Source organism: Pelmatolapia mariae, linkage group LG4 (assembly GCF_036321145.2).
Source record: "Pelmatolapia mariae isolate MD_Pm_ZW linkage group LG4, Pm_UMD_F_2, whole genome shotgun sequence".
NCBI lineage: Eukaryota > Metazoa > Chordata > Actinopteri > Cichliformes > Cichlidae > Pelmatolapia > Pelmatolapia mariae.
In genome coordinates, this window is record NC_086230.1 from 12,298,702 (window position 1) to 12,314,665 (window position 15,964).

At 40.0% G+C, this 15,964-nt stretch overlaps 1 protein-coding gene across 1 annotated transcript; it reads left to right on the plus strand.

The window, feature by feature from the left end:
* The first annotated feature begins 5,863 nt into the window (after positions 1-5,863).
* rpusd1 (RNA pseudouridine synthase domain containing 1) lies at positions 5,864-14,042 on the plus strand. The gene is made up of 6 exons (XM_063470564.1): positions 5,864-5,945; positions 7,402-7,625; positions 7,710-7,833; positions 11,712-11,814; positions 11,970-12,071; positions 12,281-14,042. Exons 2-6 carry the CDS (start codon positions 7,438-7,440, stop codon positions 12,697-12,699), a joined length of 936 nt encoding a protein of 311 aa, XP_063326634.1. The 5' UTR covers positions 5,864-5,945; positions 7,402-7,437; the 3' UTR covers positions 12,700-14,042.
* The last annotated feature ends 1,922 nt before the right edge of the window (positions 14,043-15,964 follow it).

The window sequence follows — 15,964 nt, forward strand, 5'->3', positions numbered from 1 at the left end:
TAAGAGATTTTTAGGTAGTAACATTCTTTCTTTCTTTCTTTCTTTCTTTCTTTCTTTCTTTCTTTCTTTCTTTCTTTCTTTCTTTCAAGTTTCAATTTTTTAATTTTTTTGGGACCAACACAATTTTTTAGTGCACATACAATTAGAGATAAAATTAGAGATTTTAAAAGATAAATACTATTTATAAGTCTAATGTTATTTGTAGTTGCTACCAGGGATAGGGTGGGTTAGAAAATAGCATAATCATTCCGTTACATCTTAAAAAAAAAGAACACTGTTGGTTTTTATTCATTTTAAAGAAAGCCTGGGGAACTGAAAGACAGATCGCCTGTGGTGTACCTGCAAATGTTTTTTAAATGCAGCCAATGAAGTTAAAAAGGGACAATTCAGTTTCAAATCATTATTAAATTAATAATTAAATACCTTTAAAGGTTAGCTTATGGCAGATTAGCCTGTAGAGGAGCAGAATTAGCACATGTGACAGACAATGTGCTCAATTTTTTCTCATTTAGCTGAAAAATGTTCCCAATGATAGCTCAGTAAAATATAACATCAAACACTCACAAATATAGATCTTTGAACAGTTGGCTATGGTGAGGAGGAAGAACTCCCTCTTAACAGGAAGAAACCTCCGGCAGAGGTTTCTTCCTGAAGATGCACCATCCACCAGGACCAGTTGGGAGTAGGAGAAAAGAAAGTAGGAACAGCACATATTTAGCATCACCCTTAAACATCTGTAATAATCTTGCACAAATGTAAACTGGCGCTATTTGTCGTGAACAAATGTGGGTACTTTGTATCAAAGTTTAGGAACTGTAGGTCCAAAATTTTGTGATTTTAAAGATACTGAAACAACAGGTGTCACAACCGTACCTGCTCCCAACATACAGCAAACGTAATTGTGCCTCTGAACTGGCATCATACACTTAGAAACCCACAGGGCATTACTTGGAGTGAGAGACTGTGGCAGCAAAATAGGATACATTTTAATTAAGTGCATTTAGATCATTTAGATTCACTGACACTGTATTTGCTGTCTTTCTTAACATCTCAGTTTTCTGTTTTCTCATATGTTTTTTTTTTCTGTTATTGATTATAATAACTTTTCACATATTCTCTCTTCCCCTCATAATGGTGCATCATCTCTCCTAAACCCAGATTACACTCCAACTAAAAAGGCCCGACCTTTTTGCCTTCGTTTTTCATACATATGCTGTGTTTTAACTTTTGTGTTTGCTATCGAAGCGCCAGTTCTCGCGAGACTTTGTGGCATGTTTTATTTGAAGGAGCAGACCAATGAACGACTGGAACTGAACTGTGTATATTGTAGAAAGAGATGCATGTAAGTCCTTAAGGATTTGATACGCTTATGAACTAAATTAAACCTTTCTAAACCTCTCTCTTATACCAAGGACGTAAGATGTGAATAATATTCAGCTTTCGAGCTTGAATGTGAGAGCAGTAAATCAAGGGATAAACTGGTGTCCCTTAAAAAATACGTAATATCATTATTGTGTCAAGTCTTTGGATATGATATTTTCATTGTAGCTGAACATATTGAACTCTGAAGTACCATTTGAGTGAATCATCGTGGTCTAAGACTAACTGTAAATGTTGGCTTGTTGGGTGTTGCATGGTTTAGCAAGATTCTCTCTTTCTTTTTTTAAGGATTTAATGTGATTAAAAGAAAAAAAATATTAGCGATGCGATATCCAGATGTCAGTAGTGGTCGTATACTGCGGATACAGTATTTACGGGAACCATTTGTAAGGCACGAATAGCAGAAAGGAAAAAAAAAAAGTTTTCTGGATCTGATGCCTCAGCCTGTAACAATCAAGTGCTGCATCTTTAAATATTGGTGTCAAATCTAGTATCCTGTATCTTTTAATAAAGGTAATTCAAACAGAGCTTTTCGTTTGTCTTAAACCCAAGTCTGCTTTGCAGAAATTGAATAGCAGGTAACTAAGTTGTTCTCGTGACTCGCTCATGTATTTTCACAGGACTCTACGTGATCATGTTGATGTTTTCCAAACATGGTGCTGTTCTTTATGGCCAAACATCTTCACTTTAGTGTCATTTGCCTAAAGGGTATTGTTCCAGAAGTATTGTGGTTTGTTCAGATGCAACTTTGCAAACATAAGTCAAGCTAAAATGTTGATTTTAGAGGAGCTTTCTCCTGGCAACACTTCCAAACACGCCATACTTGTTCATTCTTTATCTAATTATACTGTCATGAACTTTTATATGCTAACTGTGGCCGGCAGAGATATAGCTGTTGGATTTTTTGCAGGTTCCTCGAACATTTCACAGTCTGACCTTGGGAGGAATTTGCTGGGACATCCACTCTTTGGACGATTGTGGAATTGTTAATGATCCAGACCAGCAACTGCCAAAGCTTCAGAGTTTCTCACACTTCCTGATGATCTGTGAATCAAGTGCATGTTATTAGCAGCACCTGGCTCCTACTTACTCCTTAATTTCTACAAAAACATTAAGGGTGTGAAACTCATTTTCACAGGACTGTAACAGGGTTGGGAAATTAGAACAAAACAGCCTTTTTGTGCAGATTTAGTGCATTTCATTGATTTGCATATCATTTTATTATCAATTGGTCTTGAAAACACATGGCAAAGTTTAAAGAGGAAAAAAAGAAGCACAGGAACACATGCCTGATACCATTTTTAATATACATAGAAGGAACAACATGGCCAGTAGGACCTCCAGAAAATACAGTGCTTCAACACAGCTACATACTTTTTTTCTTCTCTGAAACACAGAGGCGCTAAATGGCTCATTACAAACCCCTCCAAGTCTAAACGCACTTTAAATCCATCTTCAAGTATCCATGTCTCTGTTTCCTTACTGACACTTTACAGCTTCTTGATTTTTGTTGGGCAAAATGACAAGCAGTACAGTCCACACTATTTACATATGTAAGATGGCCTCGCTTGTCTGCTTATCCATTCGTGAAGCTTCTGTCACGGTTCATCCCTGAATCAGTCAGTCACGGCGGTGGTGGTGTTGTTGCTGCTGAGGGCCTGCTCTAGCAGGGCTCGCTGGGCGGAGGCAGGCAGGTAGAGGAAGGAGTAGACCAGCGCCAGCAGCAGCAGAGCCAGCAGCAAAAGGAGACCCCAGTCCGACGTAATTATAGGCTCATCACAGCGAGCCTGCAAAAATGACTTATTATGCATGGTGGAGAGGCGGCTTAAAATACTCACGGCAGTCTCAGAAAGTAATCTTACAGAAATAAATGAAAGGTCAGAAAAATTACACCTTTCAGAGTTGGAAAAAAAATGAATACCGCTTATATAAGCTATGTCCTTCACTCTTTATCCAAATGATATGAAATAAACGGTATCTAGACAGCCTGCCTTGTCACGTCTCTGGGCAAAAAAAAAAAAAAGAACAGTTTGAGAAAAGACCTGTAAAAATGCTCGTATTATGGCCAGCAAAGACTTGCACCAAACTCAAAGTGGTGCAGAAAAGATCAAAACAGTGCTAAAAAGAAAAAATACATCCAAGATAGAGAAAGCTGGTTAGGAATCAGGCAAATCCAGAGCAACAAGGAATCTTTGGATATCTTTTTTCACACAATCCACAGTAAGGATGCTGAAAAACTTCCTCTTACAATATCAGTATTGATGCTTGCCTCCTGCACAGTATCTGCCAGCTCATCCTCTCTCATCTGACTGTGTTAGTGCCACGTGCATCTGTGTGCGAGCATGTGTGCCTTCTTATCGGAGTGCATGATTTGCTATGACATGTTACGAAACAATAACCAGAAAAACAGCATCACAGCAGCACGACTGAATCCAATTCTCCAGCATTTGACTCAACACACACACACACCTGCACAACAGAAATGCCAATTATATAATAAGTCTTCATCCTCTTAGCTCAACACACATTATTACCTGTCTGCGTTCAGGGATTACTCTCTGGAAGAGCCTGTGCTTTATTCAACCAATGTGTTTCAGCACGTAATGTTCCAAAGAATCTTCACTTACTATATTAGCTTTGGACCTATGAGGAGGTCAAAGCGTAACAAGATGGAGAAACGTTTTCGCTTCAAAATTCATTTGACATCTCTGTACTTTTTTCTTCACCCCGTCTCTGAATCTGAGCCCTTTGTCTTCGTCCTCTCACACGTCGTTGCTCAGGTGCCCTCCAATGCCCCTGGACGTGCCGGGGCAGACTTGAACAAAGCACATAAACAAAACGTGGCATTTCATTACCTCAGCTACCACATGCTCACAATACTGGATTGTCACATGGACCCGTCAGATTAAAGTCCCGAGGTGAAGGTGAGGGATTATGAACATCACAGTAACTGCGGACTGACCTGAAACGGTACCACAGGGCAATAAATAAATAATAAAATGAGACAAATGCAATAAACATAATCCGCTCACTCCAGTCCAGATGACAAGCTGTTTGATTTGTAACTGTTCAAAGTTTTCAATACAGTTGTCATAGGGCTAAAAACTAAACATCAGGAAGCTTCTTCCTCACTCTCTTCGCTTGGCTTGGCAATAAAATCACAGGTGAACAGATAGCGTGCCTAAATAATATAGATGCTTTATCTAAAATACCACATCTTTAAATCCTCTGATGAAGGACAAGTATTTCCCATTCATTCTCTCTACTCTTTGTGCAGACGTCTTGAGCTATTCCTGATTTCTTTATAATTTATTTTACTTCCAAGGAGCCAGACTTTCTTATCATTTATTAAGGCAGTGGTTCCCAAACTTTTTTTGCTAGGGCCCCCTTTGTTTTACAAGAAAAATGTTCGTTTGGCCATATGTGCAGTGGATCCTTGATAAATTTGAGGAAAGTGGACAAGTGACGGATGAGAAAAGCAACAGTGGGCTTCTAAAAAATATCTGCGCCAGCTGAACTGTATTTGAAAGTCATGTTCTTAGGAAACAGAAAGACATTCAGACCTGATTCATGACCTGAGAAATCTGTCTGTTCACTTGAGCCATCTACTGTTCACTGAAGCCTCACCATAAATGGTCTCAGTAGAAGGGTGGCTATAAAGAAGCCATTTTTAAAGAAGGAAAAACAGGGAAAAAAGTCTGAGGTAAAAACCCAGCACACTAGAACTGGACTGAAAGACAACAGGTCTGAAGGAGTGATGAATCCAAACTAGAAATTATGAACACAGAAATGTATGGTCAGATGTTGATCCACCACGCATCCATCTGGAAAGCGTCTGATTGGCAACAGCTTCATCTTTCAGCATGACAATGATCGCAAACACACATACTGTGCGGTAAAGGCATACCTGGATAGAAAAAACACACAGTCGAACACTATCAGTCATGGATTTTCCTCCCCAGAGCCCGGACTTCAACATTATTGAAGGATTGTGTGATCATCTTGATAGAGAACAGAACAAAAGGCAAAAACATCCAAAGAAGAGCTTTGAATGTCCTTCAAGAAGCCTGGAGAACTATTCCTGAAGACTACTTAAAGAAATTACAAGAACCCTGCCTAAGACAGTTAAAACTGTGTTGAAGAATAAAGGTGGTATTATCAAATATGGAGTTTCACGCTTGTTACAATTGTATAAACTGATACATATATTATATACTGTATTTCTCTGTATGTTTTAAAAGATCTCCTATTTCAAATTTTCCAAGCAAAATATGAAGAAATAAGGGGTGGTTCAAGACTATTGCACAATACTGGAGACTTTTAATCCTTGAACAAAGTAAACCAGCAACGAGGTGAATCATAAAATGTTTGTAAACGTAAATCGTTCATGTATGGTGAAATAAACACCGTCATACACGGGTGGTGGCGCTGTGCACCTTTTAAGCTAGTCTGATAACACAAAACACGCACGAAGAAGACGAAGCGCATGCGCAGTGCAGTGCGTCACAAGCGGCTGTGTTTACATCTGTTGAAAACATTTATCACTTTTTGGGTCCTTATTAACGGTAGGTTTTCCGGTTATATTAACTATAATAAGAAAGCCCTATAACCGGGCTTTCTTATTCAGAAAACATATTTTATCATACAACACAGGTTAGTTGTCTTATGCTAATAGCAAACCACTAGTTAGCAAATCAGCGGTGCTAACTAGTGGGCGCATGATTTACTGCCACACGCGCAGGTGGATGGGATGCTCTCACGGCCAAGGAAACGTCCTCGAAAATAAGACAGACTACGGCCACCGGTCTGTTCTCCTCACAGCCGTAAAGATGGTTTGGCGCACTGCGGTTGAGACCTCTGGAGGCTGTCGCTTTTTTGATACTGAAACTACATAAACGTTCAGGACCTTTTAACTCCTCCATTCTGGGTCAAATCTGATCTTTTTTTCTTTCTTTTTTTTTTTTTTTTTTAAATTTGACAGCAGTAAAAATAAATAATTAAACATGAATGTTATTGTTTTACCCTGAAATTCGACGCCTTTTCCGAAAGTTACACAAAATACGCAAAATGAAAGTTGAATCCCAAAAATATTGTTGTACACCGAGGCTATTCCGGGTCAAAATTGAGCTGTTTCTTTTCAGATGAATTTCAGATCTAAACCTGGAAAACTGTACATGTCAGGTCTGTGTGTATTTGTTATGGGAGAGCGCTGACAGAGGTGAAGGCGGAAGCTTGATTCAGTCATGAGAACTGTCACATTTGCCCAGTTTCCCAGAGAGACAGGCACCTGCTGGTTTTTAAAGGATCGTGGAGGACTCATCAAACAGTGTAATAGTAAAACACCGTAATTTTGCACATAAGGAGTTCAAACATAGGGTGTCTTGAGAGATTGTACCTTGACACAGACACGAGCATGGTGGTAGGTTGATGAGCACTGTTGCATCAGAGCAAGAAGGTATAGGTTTAACTCCTGCAGGGCTGTTCTGCATGGAGTTTGTATGCTTGACCAGCTCTAGAGGTACCTGGACTGAGTTTCCATCAGGTCCTCAAGCTTCCTTCCACAGTCCAAAAATATGCATGTCAAGATAAAGTGCTGTATGAATGTGTACTTAAGATGTTAGAAGACCTTTGAGTGATCAGTAAGCCTAGAAAAGTGCTGCATGAGCACAGCTATGTTGCATATCTATGCTGGTACTTATGCTTTGCACCTGCAAGCACAAGTATGCATAATGTAACAACAAAAAACTTAAAATCCATTTATTCCGAGTTAAATGAGATTAAAGCAGAAATCAAAGAAAGTTGTGAGAAACACTTGTGCAAGACCCAAACATGCAAGGTTTCGTACCACTGCCTGCTAGTTTATACTAATCAAGTTTTATGCTCTATAATTTATTGACTGTTGAATTAATATAAGTGGCAGCTATGAGGTTTTTTTTATACTGGTGAGAGAAAAGTCTTTAGTACTGTACTTCAAATAAACCCTCAGTGAAATGTGTCACGACAGCGACTTTGTCCCTGCAGGCCTGCAACGCTTGTGCCAGTTAATCACTGCACACGATGAGCACGGAGCCCGCTAGCCTGGAGAGCCTGCGTGTACTGTATCACAGTGATGACTACATCGTGGTGGACAAACACTGGGACATCCGCATCGACAGCAAGATGTGGTACGAGAAGAACACCGTACAGGCACAGCTTCGCCACCGCTTCCCTCAGCTGGCTGACCCACGCACCTACTATGGATTTCGGTCAGAATCCCTTTACTTCCTCTGCACTTGTCAGATGTTCTTGGTAGCAGGAGTAGTCTTATTGTTTTCCTCGTCTCTCACCAGGTTCTGTCATCAGTTGGATTTCTCCACAAGTGGAGCTCTTTGTGTTGCCCTGAATAAAGCTGCCGCTGGCCGGGCTTACCGCTGCTTCAAGGACCGCACCGTGACCAAATTCTACCTCGCTCTGGTATGGGCTGCAAATACAGTGAAACACATGCAATTGTGTTCTGACACGTTAATGAATTTAATGAGTTTTTAAGCGTTTTTTTGTTTGTTTGTTTGTTTGTGGTGTTAGAGTCCCTTAATCCATAGCATAATTACTGACAAAGATAAAATATTTTTTATCTTTCAGAATTTGATAAATAAAAATAGAGTAAAATAAAAATGATAACAGGAAATAATATAATAAGAGTAAAAGAGATAAGGATACAGTAAGTCAGATGGCGCATGGGACATAGAAATGTACAAGATCTGCTGGATAAATTAAAACGAGCTCATGTAAGCACTTATATGTGAGGAAGAATATTTTAAAATTGATCCTGTACTTCACAGGAAGCCAGTGCAACGATTTAAGAAGATGATCACGCTTCTGTGTGCCTGTCAGGGGTCTAGCAGTTGCATTTTGAAAGAGCTGCAGTTGTGTTATAAGTGTTTTGCAGTAATCCAATCTGGATGTAATAAAAACATGAATGACTTTTTCTAGTTCAGAATTAGAAAGAAATGGCTTAACAGCTGCTCTGATCTGTGCGTCTAATTTAAGAGAGGAATCAAACAGAACAGTTACGATTTTTTTTTCTGAGGCTTAAGAAATGATGCCAGCGATCATTATTTGAAGTGATAGTGGAAACTAGGGCTGGGCCATATCATGCCGTTCACTGTAATACCGGTATAATGTTGGGCAACGATAAGAAAATGAAATATCGCGATAGAATATGGGTAAAACGCGCATGCGCAGTGCCTTTGTTTTCATACGCACATGGCGGAAAAAACATGGCGGCGACGGAGAATGAGAAGGGCGAAAGCGGATCGTTGAATGAAACGGATGAACCAGAATTGGTTTGTAAAAATGCTGCAACTTCAGTGGTGTGGAACTGGTTTAGCTTTCGTCCGTCAGATACACAACAAAGCACTATTTTTGGTAGAGCATGCTAGCGGGCCGTCGTTATTACCGTGTTTTTTTGGAAAATACGGCACACTTAAAATCAATCCTTTGATTTTTCTGAAAATCGACAGTGCCCCTTATAATCCCGTGTGCTTTATGTTTGAATTCTGGTTGTGTTTACTGACCTCGAAATGATTTTATGTGGTACACGGCGCTCGAAAATCTGTCAAATGTTTTAGTACCACTTTGGAACCTGCACTGCTTGATGGATTGTCGGAGCATGACGGCTATCGTAGGCTGGAGCCTCGCGGAGTGATACGTACTAGTGATGTGTCGGTCGCGAACGAAATGGCTCTTAGAGCCGGATCTTTGACGTGAACGACGCGAGCCGTGGGTTGTTTTTTTGTTTTTTTTTCTCTTTCTCTCATCCTCTCGCACTTTTTTTCCGCTTCACTCCGCATGCGAGCCTTGTGCTTTGCGCTGAGCAGAGGGGGGAGGGGCGGTAGTTACACTCGCAGTAGCACAGGAACAGAGCGGGAGGGAGAGACAGAGAAAGAGAGCCAGGGACAACAATGAAAGGTATAGTAATCATCCACAACTATTTTCAGTTGCAGATGATTAAGGATTCAGAAAGTTTATTCATGCAGGCCCATATGACAGAGAATATGCATGTTCTTTTTGTTTTCATATTTTAATTTATATTTAATTGTGTTGTGGTTTGCAGTGTTTTGTGTTGTTTCACTTTAAATTTGTAAAAGGGAAAAGCTGAAAATTTAAATAGTTAAAAGTTGAAATGTGAATAGTTGGTTTTTGTATTATATGATTTATTTATTACATTTTATGTGGAGTGAAAAAATAAAAGTATATTTACGGTGGCCCCTAGAGACAAAGCACGTACAAACCTCAAAGCACGTACAACCCCCAAGGCATGTAAAACCCCCAAAACACGTAAAAACTCCAAAACACGTAAACACTCAAAACACGTACAAAAGACAACAGAAGTGCTCCAGGATGCTAGGCGCAGTGTTGAGCTTTTGTTACCTACTATAATACCTACTACCAACGACCGGATTTGGTGTGTGGTAGTAACAGGTAAATGAACTTTTTTTTTTTTAATTATTTGAATATATATGAGTGCTTGTGTATAAATACACAAACAATACACATATGCTTTCAATTGTGTTATTTAAGTGATCTAGGTAGCTCTGTTTTGGAAGTTCAGTTAACGCTAGAAATGTGTTTTGGAGTTTGTATGTGCTTTGTCTCTAGGGGCCACCGCATATATTTATATATAAATAAAACCACTTTTTTTACATTAGTAATTCCTTTTGTGCATAATTTTATATTATTGTTAATAATAAATTAATTAAAGCAACAAAACAACCTGAAGAGCCGGTTCGGATCCGAAAGAGCCGGCTCTTTTTAGTGAGTCGAGCCGAAAGAGCCGGTTCTCTAAAAAGAACCGGAAATCCCATCACTAATACGTACTGTGCTTCAACATAATATTAGGGCTGTGTGATATGACCAAAATCTCATATCCCGATATAAGACATCTATCGTCCTGATAACGATATATATCACAAAAATTTAACATTTTCTGTAAATTCTGTGGATCTCGGGCAGCTCGACTTGCGTGAAGTGTTTCCAGCTGGGCGTCGTGTACCTGGAGTCGAGTGTTTTAACCGATACATGAAACGATACATTTAGACATAAGTTGTAACGGCCGCCGTTTTCTTTGTGAGTATTTATTACACAGCGTGCTGCGGGGAAAAGCCTGTTCTAACGTTTGAGTCTAAGGTTTATTTTTTAGCACCTGACGGCTCTTTTTTGCTTCTCATCCGTAAACACTCTGCATACTCTTTCACGTGATTCAGTTTATTTTGAAAAGTCTCAACAGGATCTTGAACTTTATTGTGAAAGGTTTATGTGGAAAATAAACGAGCGGACACGCGATGGTTTTACCGTCGTTGTTGCTAACGACAATGCAGTCACTTGTCCGTCCGTAGTGTGGTTATATTAAATATAAGAGAAAGAGAGAACTTTAAGATATTAATATAGCCACTACAGTGACCTTCAAAAGGATGAAAAAATATTGCCGTAAACGGTTTATTTTGCGACACCACGAAACAAACGATAGCGTAAAATGAAACGATAGACGTTTTTATATCGTCATCCCGAGCAGCCCTAAATAATATTACCGTATTGTGTGTGTATAACCTCTTTTTAAGTTTTGTGGATATTATACACGGTTATGCTGAGGATATGTCGGCCATTTTCCACTGGAAATGCCTTTTGGTTAAACTGTCAGCAAGGATTTGCATTTGCACGGTTAAATTTTTATATAGCTTTAATGCACATAAAATCCAGCTGCTTGTTTAAGTGAAAATACATTGATGGGGTTTTTTTTGCACTAATAAAGTTGTGGAGTTGTAAAGTAATTTGTCTAGTGTCAATTATATCGTCAGTTATATCGTTATCGCAAATTTTCAAATGTATATCGTGATAAATATTTTTGGTCATATCACCCTGCTCTAGTGGAAACTGTAACTGCCTGCTGAAAAGGGGATGAATCACTAAAGTTTCAGTTTTATTTTAAGGTAGATGTGAGGCTTGGCAAAAGAAAACAAAAGAGGAAGAAGGCCATGAACCGGCCACAGTGTGGGTCATCAGATTCAGGCTACTTCCCTAAACTATTATGAGTAAGCTTAACTAATAGAACCAAAATTTCCAGCTCAATTAATGATTAATAGGACCTGACGAGTACTGCCGAGTTAAGGTAGAGCAGGCAGAGTGAGAGAAAGAGAGCTGACCTTCTGTTCTTTGACGACCAATCAGCACGAGGGATGAATGAGAGAGGAAAGAGAGCAGGTTAACAAGGATTACAGAAAAGAACAATAACCAGATGATGGATGTGCGGGTGCTCTGAGACACGTGTCAGTGAAAATACACTTTTTGCTTTCCAGATACGTGGGGCGGTCGAAGGAGAGACGCACACTGTGGACTTCTCCATCGGCAAGAACTCCACGGAGGGAAAAACACATATGATGTGTGTTGAGGGAACAGAAGGTACTTAAACTTGGCTTGGTTTGAGTCTTGTGAGTGTGAACAACAATGAGTAGAGACTCTGACATTTATTCCATCTGGACATCGTGTTGAAAGTAAATCATTAATTTCCAACAGTTGTTTGAATTATATTCTGTGTTCTTTCCTTCTGTGGTCAGGTTGTGAGAACCCCAAGCCTTGCCAGACTGAGCTCTTAGTGTTAGAATATGGGTTATATGATGGAGACCCTGTTACCAAGGTGCTGCTGCAGCCTCTCACTGGTAATTGCATTTGTTTCAAAGGAAAAATGAAGATTTTCTTCTTGCAGAGGAAAGCCTAGCTTCCATGTAAAGATGGCAATGCCAGGCCTGTTTTTTTGTGTGTGTTTGTTTGTTTGTTTGTTTTTTACTGTGACATTAATTTAGAAAGAAGCAAACACTTCCTAAAAAGTCTCCCTCCCGCTTCCGCTCCATTTTCCTTTTGTTCTCAGGTCGAACCCACCAGTTAAGGGTCCACTGCAGCGCTTTAGGCCACCCTATTGTCGGGGACTTCACCTACAGCTCGGGAACAGACAACTCCCCGTACCGCATGATGCTGCACGCACACCTCCTCCACATTCCCCTCGAACCTCAGCCACTGCGCGTCACTGCTGGAGACCCTTTTGTCCCAGCGGTTGATCCCAAGTGGCTCCCGCAGTACTCATTAAGGACACTAGAGGCCACTGTGGAGGCCCTGATACACCGCAGGGAGGAGGAGGACAGGAAGATTAAAAAGGAAGAGCAAGAGAGAGCGAGAAAAGAAGAGGAGGATGAGAGGAGAAAACGAAGCAAGGAGCAGAGCACTGAGGAGGAGAGTGAGGAGCAGAGGAGACAGTGCCAGCAGTGGCTGAGTGAATGGGCTGGAGATTGATTTATTATTACTATTATTATCATTATTACTTTTCATGGGTTTCGCTGTCTCCTCGTGCATGTTGAGCATGCATTTTATTTGAGTGTCCACATCTGTTTCATTTCAGCTGCATCTTAGGAGGTGGTTTAACGCCGTTACGTTCTCACAAACAAGTTAAAATCACAAAAAGGCATGTGTGAGCATAGTTTATGCTGCACTACTGGAATGTCCACACTATACCCACTGCAAGCTGCGAAACAAGTGCCTTGCTCAAGGTCAAGTTAATAAGAGTTCCTTGTTGCTTTTTTAATTTTAATGTGCCAACATTATAAGAAATTGGCCTTTTTCTGAACTACAAAAGCAGATGTTAGTTTCTCCCAGAAAAAAAACTGTTTTTAAACTCGTGTGATTGGTTATTTATGATACAAAGCACTGACATGCATGAAGTCCCACATGAAACATACTGTATCTGTAAACACTACTCAGCATCCTGCCTGGGACTTTAATGTTTGTGGGCAGTTTTACAGCTTTATGTCTGTTTTAGTCCAGTACAAATACCCTCACTTGCCACTTTGTTAGGTACACCCATTCAGCTGCTCATTAATGCAAATATGGGATCAGCCAATCGCATGTCAGCAACCCAGTGCATTTAGGGCCGTCAACATGGACAGAAAGACCTGCTGAAATGCAAACTGAGCATTTTAATGGGGCAGAAACATGATTTAAGTGACTAAGCTTGGTGTGGATGTTAGTGTTAGATGGCCTGATCTAATGTACTGGGACTTTACCACAGAAGGTTTTACAGAGACTGGTCCAAAAGCTGAGGAAATATTCTGTGAGCAGCAGTTCTCTGGTCAGAAATTCCTTGTTGGTGTCAGAGAACATGTGGGGGGGGGACAACCCATATCAGAGAGTTCAGGTCATCTTGCTGTACTCAGCGCCTACAGTCACCAGGTTTCAGTCAAATGGGGAATTTTCGCGATATGGTGGGACGGGAAATTAACATCATGGATGTACAGCTGAAAGATCTGCGTCAACTGTTTGATGCTGTCATATCAGTGTTTCCAGCACCTTGTTGAATCTGTGCTGCGAAGAATTAACGCAGCTTTGGAAACAAAAATGGGCCCAATCTGGTACTAGCAAGGTGTATCTAACAAAGTGGCCAGTGAGTGTACAGAGCACTGATGTGGTGTACAAAGTTCATCTGTCCACTATTTTTAATAATGGCATGAAAAATTTATATTTTTTACACTATTATTCTATAATTTTGGGGGGATTTTCCCCCTTAAAATCCCATCAAGTACCACAAACAACATTTGAATTTTAAACTGGTATATATGATTAAAAACTTGGGATCAGCTATATTTATGACTTTGATTAAGAAGCAGTGTTTGAACATGCCAATAAAATAAATAAAGTACCTGGCTGCCTTATGTGTTTTTTTTCCCCTCACTTCATGTTTGGATCCTGCTGATCAAATATAATGAAGAGTTGTGTAATAGATGAAATCTAGAAGTGTAAAAACAATAACACTGCGGACTGAATTGTTAGATTTGCAAACCAACACAATTTCAATCAGTGAAAAACCGTGTTGTGACACAAATGCCCTTACCCCGAGCTGTGGCGTCCTCAGTGGGTCAGGCTTTTTCTGGTGCATTCCATGGATCCTGGACTGGCTTTCAATCTTGGAAGTTTGGAGGCTGGATCAACATCTTGGTTTACAGTCATGTTGCTCGAGCGGCTCATGAGTATGTTTTGCATGTAGTTGGGGACTGTCAGTATTTGGGAGTTTGCTTGGTCTGCAGCAGTGTTTGGGTAGGTGGTCCATGTCAATATTACAAGCACATAAGACCCAAGGTTTCCCAACAAATTGCTGCTGAGGTAATTAAAAACTTCCTTCTTTTTAGTCCAACACAATTGTCCATCCAGTTAAAAAAAACTAATTCCAATCAATGTGTCATGAAATAACAGAAAATGATGGTTATTATCAGTTGCAACTAATGGAAATCCTAAATAAGTAAATATAAAAGGCACGGCCTGGGAGGAAGTGAGTCAGGGATTCTGCAGGAAGATGGTTGGACTGGACCTTTATCTTTCTTGTTACCTGATCTTTCTCGCAGTTCTCAGCTTTATGAGATGTCATCAGTCCAGATTTTCTAAGGACACTTGTGATGTTTGGATCTTGCAACGTACTTGGCACTATGTTTTTGTTATCAGTATCTAGCAATGCTCACATGGAAATGAACTTTGATTGCATTACATTTAACTTTCACAAATATGCTCAGTTGGGAAAAAAAGGTTTTAGTGAAAATAGTTGCAAAGCATTTATGTGAGGCTTAGCTCCACCTAACGGTGACACCTCTCTGACTGCCTGAGACAATTTACTCAAGCTAGTTTATATCTAGCTTTTCCTTTACACCTAGTGGACACAGACAGATGTGTGGTATATGTTTGAAAATTAAAAAAAAAACTGTTTTGTGGGGCCAATTCAAAGGATCAGTAATGAACAAGTTCTTCTATACCTTCCCATCCTGCTGTACAAACTGAAAGAAGCCTCTTTTGTTGTTTTTTTATTTATTTACAGAAATGATAACACAGTTCAGTAACATAAGTTTATAAAGTGCAGTGCTAAAGAAAGGTCAGTTAAATCTAAATCTAAATTTAACTGACTCCCCATAAGCGAGATCTGAATGACAAAAGAAGGGAGTAACAGGGAGGAGATCAAGACGTTCAAGCATTGATAGAGGATCTTCTTCAATGTTCCTGAAGAGGGTGGCCTCTGTCTAGAGTGCATTGGGTGCAGCAGAGGAGGCCAATAATGCAGATGAATTCATGAGAAGAAGGGTTGGTCTGATTTTCTTGAAGACCGGTGAAGAGGTTACCTGGTGAGAGGAATGACACTGAGGCTGAGTGGGCAAGGAGACAGCTTCACACTGATTCAGAAAAATATATTTTCTGCTCCTCCTTTGAGAGCGACTTCCACTGTGGATAGAAGATCACAAGAACACACTGTCAGCTCGTATACACAGCCACACTGCTACTACACATGACTACAGGACAGCTGGTACACATGCACATTAACAGATGCATAAATATATTCAGAGTTACACTTACTCTCTCTCCCACAGCTGCATTCACAGCTGCACTGTCACTGATATTTAGCTCTGCTTTGACCTTTGGCCTCTGCTCTTTAAGGTACAGCATGAAGGCATTTGGGGGGCTTCTTAATGTAAGCCTGGTCTGTACCCTGTTTGGTTTGATGCTTTCTGCTTCAACAGGAATAAAA

Excerpts from the sequence above, each read along its gene's own strand:
- rpusd1 (XM_063470564.1), top strand. The coding sequence starts at position 7,438 with ATGAGCACGGAGCCCGCTAGCCTGGAGAGCCTGCGTGTACTGTATCAC. Across the intron at positions 7,626-7,709 it reads CGCACCTACTATGGATTTCG|GTTCTGTCATCAGTTGGATT; the intron begins GTCAGAATCCCT and ends GTCTCTCACCAG. Across the intron at positions 7,834-11,711 it reads CCAAATTCTACCTCGCTCTG|ATACGTGGGGCGGTCGAAGG; the intron begins GTATGGGCTGCA and ends TTTGCTTTCCAG.